At 34.0% G+C, this 14,350-nt stretch overlaps 2 protein-coding genes across 2 annotated transcripts; one reads left to right on the top strand and one right to left on the bottom strand.

Annotated features, from left to right (window-relative positions):
• Window positions 1-1,312: 1,312 nt before the first annotated feature.
• Window positions 1,313-6,324, top strand: LOTGIDRAFT_197032 (hypothetical protein). The gene is made up of 5 exons (XM_009067353.1): window positions 1,313-1,324; window positions 1,560-2,146; window positions 3,652-3,795; window positions 4,579-5,310; window positions 5,618-6,324. Exons 2-5 carry the CDS (start codon window positions 1,954-1,956, stop codon window positions 5,863-5,865), a joined length of 1,317 nt encoding a protein of 438 aa, XP_009065601.1. The 5' UTR covers window positions 1,313-1,324; window positions 1,560-1,953; the 3' UTR covers window positions 5,866-6,324.
• Window positions 6,325-8,980: 2,656 nt separating this feature from the next.
• LOTGIDRAFT_169057 (hypothetical protein) lies at window positions 8,981-12,895 on the bottom strand (the record flags this gene model as incomplete). Its single annotated transcript, XM_009067352.1, has 5 exons — window positions 8,981-9,060; window positions 10,386-10,562; window positions 11,014-11,754; window positions 12,134-12,277; window positions 12,679-12,895. The coding sequence occupies 5 exons, from the start codon at window positions 12,893-12,895 to the stop codon at window positions 8,981-8,983; spliced, it is 1,359 nt and encodes a 452-aa protein (XP_009065600.1).
• Window positions 12,896-14,350: the final 1,455 nt, after the last annotated feature.

The raw sequence follows: 14,350 nt of genomic DNA, 5'->3' as shown, positions 1-14,350 counted from the left end.
CTTCACGAACTAATCTACTACTCTCCTTCACCAATCTACCATTCTCCTTTACCATACAATATACTACTCTCCTTCACCAACCAATCTACTACTCTCCTTCACCAACCAATATACCACTCTCCTTCACGAACTAATCTACTACTCTCCTTCACCAATCTACCATTCTCCTTTACCGTACAATATACTACTCTCCTTCACGAATTAATCTACCACTCTCCTTCACCAACGAATCAACTACTCTCCTCCACCAACCAATAAAACATCCTTCGCAGGTAGATCAATATACCACTATTCGTCACCAATCTACCACTCTCCTTCACTAACCAATCTACCGCTCTCCTTCACCAACCAATGTACAACTCTCCTTCACCAACCGGTCTACCACTCTCCTTCACTAACCAATCTACCATTCACCTTCACCAAGCATTCTACCACCCTCCTAAACCAAGCAATCTACCACCCTCTTCACCAAGCAAACCAAACAGTATACCACTCTCCTTCAACCAACCAAACTACCAATCTAAAAATCAAGTAACCATGGAAATCAAGTGCACGTGTAGTTAATTCAAATTTAGAAAGCACATGGCATTGAGTTTATCAATTTATCAGTAAAGATTTCCCCTTAGTCATACAAAATATAGGATGAAGAGTATATTGAGATAACTAATTGATATGATGACGGGAATTATCTCTTCAGATCAAAAATATATATTACACTCCACATGATAATCATATCTACATAATATATTTGTAATAATGATTCAGATCATCTGGTCTCGGTGTGTTCGAGCCCTTGATACTGGGGTAATAGTTCCCTTTGATGGTATCTTAGAACACAACAACAGGCACCTGCTAGACTCTAGAGGGGAATTCTATGAAAGGCGTATTTTAAATCAAGGCAGAGTCATAAGGTGTTAATGGACCCCAAGCATACCTATAGCCCAGAATGAGTGTTTTCGAGGTTGCATCGCTGAATAGATTCATTCGGTTAATTCTGTAACTGACTATTGTATACCGCTTCTATAGAGCTGTTGTATGAATAACATAGTGAAAAGTAAACCAACAAGTATTTAAATCTTTCCATGCATGCGCTTTGTACGTGTGGTCAAATATGCATTGACATCAATTTCACTCATGCATAATACAATATATTATAGTGTATCATATTGGATATGATATGCCTATAATAGATTAATATTATGATATCATTGTCTACCTAGACGTGTTATTGATCCATACGACTAAAGTGAAAGTAATTTTACCTATAGACCATAAACATTGTCAACCAATCAATATTTGTATGGATCAGTAAGAGAATATAAAGGTAATTGTAATGGAACTGTAAAGAGCTTTGTGATGTGTTAAGCCACAAATAGACGAGATGGGGTGTGAGGTGCGTGATTTTCGATACAGTTGAACATAGAAGAAGTGAACACACGAGGTATAGGCTTGGACACGATGCGGACACAATTCCCGTCGGCTATTTTCAATTGTTCGGATGATCCCGCACCGTACACCACATTGGACACTTCTCTCTATAGAACTATTCCCATCTTTAGGTGGTCGAAGAGACTTGAATGTCTAAGACAAAAAATATTCACTTATTACAGTGGAGATTCGACAATCAAGTCTGGCCATGACCTAAGGTTCTAGTGACATATTTTCATCATAACAGTAATTAATTTGAAATGAACTTGACCTTGGTAATTGAGATGCGGATCATAATAACATTTGAAGTGGTAAATTAATGGGAGTGAGTGTGAACGACTCAAGTTCTGTTAAACATTTGTTTGGATTGGATAAAAACCGTCTTACGATCTCGTCAAACATGAAATATAAACAGACATTCTCAAATAACATTCATTCAAGTTATTGAGCGTCTATGGATACCTACACGAAAAACCTAATAACCAGCTAACATACTTATATATCGCGTGAAAGATTGTGTTCATAATGGCCGCAGCATCGGTCGATAGAGGCTGGGCTTGGATGGTAGTTTTATCTTCCTTCTTTGCTCATTTCTTTTCCTTTGGTGTAGCCTGGACCACTGGTGTATATAACATTATCTTCTTGGAACAATTTGGACAATCCCGGTTAGCCACAGCATGGGCCAGTTCTCTCACACCGGCTTGTATGTTTTTTGCAGGTATGTATAAATATGTAATTATTGAAATAGTTATTTCGTTTACTGTGTTACTATTATAACTGATTTTATCGCCAGGTGGTTTAAAGATAAAACATAAGCAAAAGATGATGTACTTAGTAACCTTTGAAACTCAAAGCCACGAGTAAGACGTCTTTAATGGGTATTGTCAACTCTTAGTGCTTATGATTTCCAACTAAAAAAGGTTTTGTGGTCATAATCACATGGTCTTAGAGCAAGGTTGTGGCATATCTGAACACATTGTTGTTGAAACCGTGAATAGATGGAACCATGGTTCACTTTAAATCCAATTACCTCGTGGGCACTCTCGATGTAGTGGAATTTAACCAATCAAAACGAAAGGGTTGCCCGTACTCATGGTTAAAACAAATATGTTTAAGAGTGTTGATTAGATGGTTTGATAATCACGTGACATCATAAATATTTATTACCCCATTTCCTATTACGAGGTATACCTGTGACAGTAAAAAACGTAATAGATTCTGGCGTAAAGAAGAAACGATGATCTAAATAGCTCTATACCGTTCCGCTCTGTATTTTGTCAGATATGTAAAGTAAGGTATAGATATATTGCATATGACCACATAGAACATCAGTATATACCTATTAAATAATGGAACACAATTTTATGGTTTACTACTCTCGAGTTTTATTGTACACAATAAAAATCTGGAGCAGTTTACCATGAAATTTTAGTAACTTTCTGAATAGTGAGTACCTACTTGAGAAAATAAAACAGTTAGGTCATACGCGAAATCAAAGGCATAGCAAAATTTTGTATTTTTGTAAAATAAATTTGCTAATTCTCATACGTCATTTAGTAAGTTTTAATTTCAACATTCAATTACACAAAACACTCCCACGCATTTCACAAGAATTTGAAAATAGATTTAAATGCATTCTTCATAACACTTCAACGCGTCTCTCATTTATTACTTCCCAAGGCCAATACGCAAAATTAAGATGTCAAATTAATCAAAACTGCATTGTAGTTCTTTCAAAAAAGACCACGAAACAGTTATTAATGAACAAAGTTTTCAAGAAAAGGACGAATTTAGCACGATTCCACCAGACATGCCTTATTAATTTTCTTATGACCCAGGACATGGAGCTATCATAATTTCGTTTTATCCAACTATCCAATTTGGCAAAATATAGACTTTCTATTTTAGTTAATTAACATTGTAACATGTAAGCGTTTGCGTACCCTGAAACCATCGGTTAAAGATTAGTAAATTTGCGAGTTCTACTTAAGTGGCAGTGCCAGCGACTAGGGGTATAAATAAGGGGCAGACTGACTTAATCGGTAGACAACAGAGGAGGTGGAGGTTGAGATTCAAAATCCGGCAGCTTTGTAGAGGCGCTATCCCCTATACACCTACTGGCGCCGCCACTGTTCTACTTTGACATAACATGAATAATTCTGTATCGACCTTGTTTTTACTAATTCAAAGCATCTTCGATGATACTTTTTTATTACATTTTAGGACCATTCGCTAGTATAATGATCAATAAATTAGGATGTAGAAAAGCTATGATAATTGGTGGTTTGACGTCTTCTTTTGGATTGATTACCAGCTATTTTGCTCCTAGCATTCATTATTTATATGTTACATTCGGTGTTATAGCAGGTCAGTATATTTCATTATTTACATGTTACATTCGGTGTTATAACAGGTCAGTATATTACATTATCTACATGTTACATTCGGTGTTATAACAGGTCAGTATATTTCATTATCTAAAAGTTACATTCGGTGTTATAACAGGTCAGTATATTTCATTATCTACATGTTACATTCGGTGTTATAACAGGTCAGTATATTTCATTATCTAAAAGTTACATGTTATAGCAGGTCAGTATATTTCATTATCTACATGTTACATTCGGTGTTATAACAGGTCAGTATATTACATGATCTACATGTTACATTCGGTGTTATAACAGGTCAGTATATTACATTATCTACATGTTACATTCGGTGTTATGACAGGTCAGTATATTACATTATCTACATGTTACATTCGGTGTTATAACAGGTCAGTATATTACATTATCTATATTTTACATTCGGTGTTATAACAGGTCAGTATATTTCATTATCTACATGTTACATTTACTGTTATAACAGGTCAGTATTCATTATTTATATTCTATTAATATTTGTATAATATATTGTTTGGGAATCCAATTGATCAATGTTGTTTCGACCGATAAAGTTATTAGAGCAAAAGAAATGTTGACCTATTTCCTTTCTTATTCAGAACTACGTTTTGCACCCAATAGAATAGGGTTTAATTATATTCAAAAAGCGTGAGGTGGAAAAAAGATGATAAATCGTACTTGCCTATATTGATTCAGTGCCAAGCAAAACCTACCTGTAACACTCACTCAAATTTCCTTTAACTTTCAGGATTTGGTTTTGGTTTGAGTCATTTATCGGCAATAACAGCAGTGACGTTTTGTTTTGATCGGCGTCGTAATCTCGCCACAGGGATAGCCGTCACTGGAGTCGGATTAGGGACTCTGACTTTTCCTCCTCTTATAGCTTATTTAGTTGATAATTATTCATGGAGAGGATCTTTACTCATTGTTGGAGGCATGTGTCTCAATTTATGTGCTTGTGGTGCCTTAATCAGACCCATTTCGAGAGTTAAAAGAATCAGCAACACGACCTATCTTGATACAAGTATCTTTAAGAAGGCAACATATTGGTCTGTATGTGCTAATAGCTTCCTCATATGTTTTGGTATGTCCGTCACATACATCCACCTGACTGCTTTTGCTAAGGATTCGGGTATAAACCTTGAGGACAGTACTCTCCTAGTATCGGGAATTGGGGTCTCCAATCTGGTCGGTCGTTTGATTTTAGGTATTCTGGGACAACATCCTAAAATCAATCTTGTTTTACTTTATATGTTTTCGTTTGCAATAGCTGGCGTGTCAGTGTTTATAAGTCCGTTCTGGAAAACATTTGCTGGATTATTAGTACTGGCTCTTATATTTGGGTTCTGTACAGCTGGAATAGGGACATTATTCGCTCCAATATTAGCTAAGATATTGGGATTAAGAAGATTTACTGGTGGCTATGGATGTGTTTCTATGGTTAGTGCTTTAGGACAGGTGCTTGGTGGACCAATTGCAGGTAATTGTGGATTTTCAATATTATCGAAGGAACACATTAGCCCATTGATCTTGGAGCTTGCTTGCTGACGAACGTGGACAAGTCGATTGAACAGTGCATGATAACTTCGGGAGTCGATATGATTTATAGCGATCAGTTAAAAAACATTACACCAACGGATGATTCGCATATTTAATTCACTCATTAGTTTCATGATTGTGAAGCAAAAAAGTCAGAACAAAGTCCTCTTATACCGCCATTATTCATCTTTGCTCTGCTGTAATCCGTTCAAAAAATCATCAGTTTAAATTTTTTGTTCTCTTTGCAGGTCTGTTGTTTGATTTAACTGGCACGTATTCCGCAACATTCTGGACAGGTGGAATAACATTATTAGCTAGTAGTGCTTGTATGGTATTACCTTTACGGTATAAGAGTAACTCAAGAATCAATCCACCTTCAATTAGAGAAGACTTCTTGAGTGAAACAGATGGTAATCAGATCGTTAATGGTTCACCAACGCTTGTTTATCCGATTTCAAAACGTACAAGGCGAATGGCATTTCTTAAATCTCATTAAATACAACACAAACACATTCCGTTTAAAGTGCTCAATATATGTTACATGACATCATGCTGGAATAGCAATAAGGCTCTGACTTGAATCCATGAACTAAATCTATAAAATATCGGGTGGCCCTGAAAAACGACAACACTTTTCGTTTGATTTCTAGAAAGTACAGAAGCTAAAACCATAATATTTTGACCTCATAATTAAAGCGATATAAGATATTTTTTCACAACAAAGCTTTGATATCTTATGAAAAATCCTGAAATGAAAAGCTTTCAGGGTTACCCGATTTACTTGTTAGAGTGAACTGAGATTACTAGTGTTATCCATGGTATCATGATCTACGATTTTAAATTTCCGGTGACAGTTTTTTTCTCAAATCATTATATATCCAATATTTTTTGTTAACATAATTTTGTTATTGTTGGATTACTGTTATATTTTATTATTGAATTATTAAACAATTATAAAAAAGAAACTACTGGTTTGATTTTTTAAAAGTATTTTTTTTTTAAATCACTAGAGCATTGCATTATCTTTATGCATGACACGATAGTACATTGGTGTCAGCCTCCACGAGACTTAGGGTACAAATAGCTCGATGTTTGTCACCGACTCGAATCTTGAGTAGGATCAGAATTTATAATATCAAACAAGTTTGATATTGTCTCTGATAATTTTATCGTCTGCAAGTCAAATCAGATCAGATTCATTTGCCTTAAATTTGCATGATCCGAACGTGATTATCGACAGTGGAAAACAACCGACTGGAGATTTTTGCAATTTTAATTTTGATTGCCGAAGTATAGTTTGCAATGTCGAAAATTCCTACATGAAGTGTATAAGTACATCTCTGCAAGACTTGCGTTTTTCGCTGTCATTATTATATTACTGGTTTCTTCTATTTCTTCGAGCTTTCAGACTAGGTGATGGTTACCTCCCTTATAATTCAAAACACTTCACCGACACTTGTTACTGTTTCATTCATTGAGAAAACGTCAAATCAAATTAAGATCTTCAAAAAGTCAGTAGGTATTACAACATTGTTTTGTGGCAACTCAACGCAAAATTATTTCCTAAAAGGCAATGGTAAATAAATTGAAACCCTTTTACTAACATCAGACAAGCCAAATACTGAAGGGTCGTTATCATTTCTCTATAAATGGTTTCACTATAATTGTATATTTAATGTATATTTAATCAAAAGAAATTGCATATAATTTACATTCCACCCAGTAGTATTATTTGATAAGCAATTTCATATTATATTAGAATTTGATAATGTTATGTACTAATAGCTCTGTCTCTTTCTTTTCAGTAAGTGTTCAAGTGTATATATATTTTGTCTGTCACAATGTACCACTATGTTCCCGAGGACGACGGAAGAAACACGTCAAATTGTTGCACAAATCTTAATCAATTATTGTTTTCCATTTAGATAATGATGTTAGTTGAGGTATCACCATGTGGGATGCAGCACACTCATCGACACTATGCTTCGAATAAAAAATCAATTTACACTCTTGAAGGGATTCAATTCAACATTTGGACGACCAATGGGTGAACAAAGTAGGGGAACAGAAGCATCCAACACTGTCCTAGCAATTCTTCTCATTGCATGGCATTTTCTGATTATTAACAAAGTTTCTAACTGGTGTATTTTAAGTGATGTATTTCTGTTAATGTAAGATCAGCAATGGAATCCATAAGAGAACGTACATTCACATTCAACTAAACAATCTAAATAGTCCCTTATACAAAAAGACTAATAAATATGTAGAAGTTCATTATATTGCGTTATAGATAGTTGGATCTTTTCAAAATAATTATTCACGCGTAATAGCTCTATTCATTTGAAAAAAATAATAATAATAAAATAAAAAATAGTTAAAATATGTTTTTTATGTAGACTGTTACGCATAATAAAGGACGGGTTACTATTTCATAAACATACTACATTAAAAATAGTTGTCCGACTTGATCATAATCTATGAAAAATGTCAATGTCTTACAATTTTGTTTACCATAACAATAGGGAACTATTTCTTTGTTTTAACCTTCCTAATTGGTGTGTATGTTGAGCAGCAATGGCGGTTGTGGCAGTAGTATGATCATACAGAGAATGCTTACTCTTCTAAATAGCTGACACCATTCTCATTGTGAAATACTTACTTATGATTGATATACTTTCTCATGTCAAAAGTTCATTATGCTATTTACTGCCATTAACTGGTACTAAAATTGACGTTAGAAGAATAAAATTTAGAAACTGTTTTATTGCAATATTAACATGTGCGAAATAGTCTATGAAATATACACACCAGTAACAATCTGATTCTTAAATAGAAAAGCTATAATATGAAAATAGTGTACTTAATACAGTGATATCACAATAAAATATAAGTTATAAAAGCCCTCACGCAAGGTAGAAAAATAGTAATATTCTTAAATAACGACATTATAAAATGATATGGAAATATGTTTACTGGTTGTATATTCATGAATTGTGAATTATTAATGAAATCAATTCAAACAGGATTGCTTTAATTATGCCCGAGATCAATATGGTAATATTAACTTCAAACGTATTCTGTATGTATAATTCAACATTCAGCAAAAATGACGTTTACTTTTCCTTAAAAGGAATGTAAAGAGGTTTTCTAAATCTTGTATGTGTATCGTGGACACTGATAACATCAATTTGCACCATTCCTGTTTCCTATCTGATGTCTGTGGTTCCTGCAATTCCACTAAAACCAAGTGTTTTATGACGACATTAATCACAAAATATGCATTATCATAATATTAGTTTTAGTAGAATTGCAGTAACCATAGACGTCTGATAGAAACTGGAATGGTGCAAATTGATGCTATCAGTGTCCATGATACATATACAGAATTTAGAAAATTTCGATACAATCCCTTTAACGATATGAGTGACAATTATCATATATGTCTAAAACTACGGTATTTACACTATCAATATGATAGAAAAAATAATGAAATGTGGGTTTACTTTCAAAAATTATGTATTTCTACACATAACTGGCCTATTGCTATTATTATAATGTTATTAAAGCCAAATAAAATATAATAACAATCATCTTCTTATAAAGATTGATAATCATAAGATTGAAAATATTCGACGTAAAATGAGAAAATTTATAACACCAGCTTCACATATTGTACAAATATCATAATAATCTATAATAATAAAATATTTCCACCGTTAAAATACAATACAGTGCTCAAAATATCAATTGTAGAGCAAAACAGAAATATTTACTGTTAAAATAGTGTTCATTATATCAATTGTAGAGCGATATAGAAATACCACTGTTAAAATAGTGCTCAATACATCAATTGTAGAGAGATATAGAAATACCACAATTAAAATAGTGCTCAATACATCAATTATAAAGCGATATAGAAATACCGCTGTTAAAATAGTGCTCTATACATCAATTGTAGAGCGATATAGAAATACCACTGTTAAAATAGTGCTCTATACATCAATTGTAGAGTGATATAGAAATACAACAATTAAAATAGTGCTTAATACATCAATTGTAGAGCAATATAGAAATAAATCATTTCAGGCGTTTTATGATTCATTATCTGTAGAGAATCAATTCACATAAAAAGATCTGATCTTTTTATTAAAATTATATAAGAAAGAAGAATTTCCTATCCCAAAATTTCTTTGTAATTTAATACAATACTCACATTATTGTAAGAATAATACTTTATTAAATACATATGATTATACATATACATTATATGCTCACAAGGCAGTGTTATTAAGAGAAAAATAGCATTATAAGACATGTATAGTGAAAGAAAAAGAAGAGTCATATGGATATATCGTTATTTTCAAATCATGGCAACTGAAAGAAGCATTAGAATGTTAAATGCGTTTTTAGAGCACATAATATGTAACTGCCAGTGTCTTGTAAGGTTTATTAATATTTCAGAAATTTTGTTTCTTTTGCTTTCGTTATATTATCACATACTTTAAAAGGCATTGTCTGATAGAGTCAGACATCATGGAATGTTTATTTGGAAATAATGTCGATGTACATGTAACGAGATCCTCGTTTTTGATATTTTGTAACTGTCAGCAGTAATTCTAAATAAAAAATATTGTCATAGACAAATAAACATCAAATTCACATATATTTCAAAACTACTACTCATAATAATCTTAATATTTATAGACAATACCACAATAAATAGTTTAGAAAATTACTAGCATAACTACACACAATCTATGTTTGAAATAACACACTTTTATGTTAAGCTACTCCTGAGTTCTACATTTTCTCCTGATGATGAACATGTAAATTATTGAAGACCTGTGTATAATAATAGTGGTATACTGTATACCATAACTTTGCGTTCGATTCTTAAATGTGATCACTTCCCCTTAATGTCGCTTAAGGACAAATCTATATTTTGAAAACCATGATATTTAAAGCCACGTGATCCCTAATAATATATGGTTTAGATTTCCGTTTCATACAGCTCACCTAGCTTAACTTTCTCACCATTCTCAATAAAAGCTACTTGATAATCTGGTATACCGTCATCAAACGTTTTCTTTCCCCAACAACCAATTAGTTTCATTGCCAGACCAGCTATTATTAGAGTACCCCCTGCGATGAAGAAAGATACCTCGTATGTACCCGTTGTATCATATAAAAATCCTGAAATATACAAAGATACATCGAGTCGTTGTGAGAAATGAAATTAAATTCGGGTTACTACAATCTCTATCTGAACGTGTTTGTCACCACAGACAAAGTGCCGATGTGATAAAAGGAAAACATACACAACCGATATTTTCCCCATATCAGGTATGATTTTAAACAGTGGCGGCCTCAGTATATCATGACTAGGGGTACAAATAAGGGGCAGATTGACTTAATGCGGGGACAACTCTCCAAGCTAAATTGGAGACGTCTGAGAAGGTTCTTTCGAAAAATATAATTGATTTGGTGCATTATGACACATATCTAGTGCCAAAAACAATAACATTTTTCAATTTGCAAGAAACAAAGTTGGGAATACAATTCTAGGTACCTGTACCCCGAATGGCGCCACCACTGATTTTAAATGACAAGACTATCGGTTAACTGCATATCTGTGGTAACTTACCAGCGAATGGACCTCCCATAAGTTGTCCTATTGCCATAAATATCAACAAGCACCCATAACCATTAGAAAATCTTCTGATACCCAGTAACTCAACAAGAATGGGAGGCAACAGTGCACCAAAACAAGCAGTAAAAAATCCAAACACAACGGCTAAAAACACTAAGGCGATGTAAGAACTACCTGAGAATGCAAAACATATAGAGGCAACTCCTGAGATGATATTTGAAACAGCATAGAGAACTATCACATTCACCCTGGGATGGTTGGCAGTAGCTCCAAGAGCAAATCGTCCACACAAATTGGCTGCTCCTATAGATGACATTAACATAGCTGATTTATTGTCTGTATAACCACAAGCCTCAGAATAGGCAGTGAGATGGAGGTAGACGATTGAAAGACCAAAACTTAACATTACAACGTTCACGGACAGAATTAGATACCCTTTCTTCCTCAGTGGTGAAAAGTCTATAACTTTGGGTTTTTCCTCTTGATTGATATGGAATGATGAGATTGGACGTACAACACAACCACATACCACAATATTTAACACTATAGCCCCTATGATTAACATGGATTCTCGCCAAGAATACATGTCTGATAAGGTATTGATTAACGGGGGGAATATAAAACAACCAAAGCCCGCACCACTCACAGCTATTCCTGTAGCAATATTTCGGTATTTTTGGAAGTACAATGTTAATGCTGTTATGGCAGGTATATAACTTAGTCCAATACCCAAACCTACAACGATAAAGATTACATAGAGGATAACTCCTTCAGAATAATATAAAGAGTAAATGGACACATCTGCCTGTTCTCCATTCCAGGAGCCAGGTTGACATGCGAAGGGGAAAGGGGGTGGGGGTGTCGAAATATCTGAGGTTGCCCGAATTTCAAACCTAGTAATGGGAGTCATGTCAGAAAAACTTGCATTCGGGTCTTCAAGGGGGGTCGGAGGATGGGGCTGCCTCCTCTGTCAAGGTGGGCTCACATGCATTTATTTTCCTCTACATAATGTACAGAAATTGTCGGGAGGAGCAGGTCGATCAAGCCTTCATTCTGACATCCTTATCTACATGTATACACAACAAACGGAATAAAAATTTAATTGTTGACCTACCTGTAATAATACCAAATGTGGCATACAATACATAAATATTGGGTGCAAAATAACTAGCCATCATTCCAAATCCAGACATCATACCACCTAACATTAGGATCGGTCTGCATCCAAACTTATTGGTCAGCATCGCAGAAAACGGGCCTGGAAGTGAGAATTAGTTAATTCTAGTAGCAAATTCTCACACCTCAACATCTTCACATGGATCTGTTCATCTGAAATAAGCCGCATCTAAAGGTTTAAATTGGGCTAAAAGTCTTAAAATGTTTTCTGTGACTACACCAGCTAATATATCTGCTTTTCTGAAAAACAACAATTCTACTTCCTTTGTGCGGTGCTTTATATTTTTTTAAGCTCAGAAAGACCCGGGTGTAATTTCCTAGAAACAAATTAAAGTTATGTTATGACCATGAGGTATGACAAAGATCAACCCTCTGTAATGTGCACAACCTGCTGTAATGGTATATTATGTTAAAGTGTTCAACTCAATAGGGTATTGATGCTATCTTAACTCATTTTTTCTTATGTTTCTAATATGATCTTACCGGCTGCATATAATCCGAATGTTGGTAGTGAACCAGCCCAAGCCACCATGACTTTCGGTTGATGAGGAAAGGCTTCTATAAGAATTGCATAATAAACACCAGCAGACCACGCCAAACCATAAGACAGCATATGATATACAAAAACCGCTGCTACAATTAGCCATGCCCATCCTCTATCAATATCATTAGATTCTAACTTCGTTTTCCCGGACTTCATTCTGCAAAAGAACATTTTTAAATGTGAACAGTATCTAACAGTGGCCCAACTAAAAGAGTGGGGCCCACGGTTTTTGGGCCTATACCTAAAATACAAATAGTCAACTTGGAGATCATACGACTTATTGATATGCTAATATATTAATTAGTCCCTAGAGATTTTCGTTCAAGCATTTCCGGAGAATGTTCCCATATCCGCTACGTGTCCGATTCGTTTAAATATTCTTTAACTTCATCGATAATAGTACTCCGTTCATTAGTTTATGTTGCAACACAATATGTCATTATAGGTAACAGTATTCATTTCTTTTTATGATATGTTTTTTTCGCTAATGTGAAGTTAAATTCCGATTCATCTCAGTTGAGATATATGAATCATTATACAAATTATGCAAATATTATTTGCACTAATGTTGAAACTGTTTATCACTTGATAAACATGTCAATACTTTCTCTATCTAACACAAATTTAAATTCAATGGAATCACCCATTTACCTGAATACATCGACTAAAATCTAAAAATTAAAATATAACAACGTGAAATTGTTATCACTTTAATATTGCCAAGTGAAAATAACACTTAAAAAACAACTAACAGTTTACACCTATAGATCTTTTCTCTTATGTATCTGTCCTATGAAATATTTTTCAAAATAGTCTTTCCTTGGAATTATTTCACCATATTGCCCAATGAAAAAATACATTGAAAAGCAAATAGAATAGAGGACACTTGTTTCTCCTATCTTTAGTATCACCTTTTCTCACAATGGTCTTAACAAATAACCCCTTTTCATTACATTATAATGGAGTAAAATTACAACAAAGAATATCACCCATCTTGAAGAGCCAATAGAAAGATAACTGATACCTTATATCTATCAGTCCTGTAATTTCACCCTTCGTATACTCCTACCTACTACCTGAATACTTTCATACACACGTCAACGACTAATACTCTTCACATTCTGAACCGACACCGAAATAATCAGGCATATAATTAATATTATAGCAAATGTCAAAATAAATCAGAGAATCTGACAACATAGATAAAAATAAACATATTTTACAAAACTAAATACCACAACATTCTTTTTCATTATTTACAGAACAGTGGTTACCATCGAACACATGACCGAAATCTGTTGAAATTGCACACTGATGAAATATGGCGACGATGTGTTTTTCAAAATTCTGTTATTACCTACAGTCAATCCGATTAGTGAATGGCCGAGTTGTCGGGCTATACAGATACCTGAAATTGAGCTTTTTATTGTAATATTTCGACGACGATATCCCTTTAACAGTGAAGGGATGTTTCATAGAGAAATATTTTTCAGTCTAAAGGTGAGGATGACGAGGTACGGTGCCCAGTGCAATGTACGTGTGGGATTTGCGACGCAATAGAGCAAGATATTATTATTCTACTTCAATTACTTTTTAGATATCAATCTTTTA

Source organism: Lottia gigantea (genome assembly GCF_000327385.1).
Source record: "Lottia gigantea unplaced genomic scaffold LOTGIsca_81, whole genome shotgun sequence".
NCBI lineage: Eukaryota > Metazoa > Mollusca > Gastropoda > Lottiidae > Lottia > Lottia gigantea.
The sequence above is the reverse complement of the archived record's forward strand: the minus strand, read 5'-3'. Positions and strand labels throughout refer to the sequence as shown.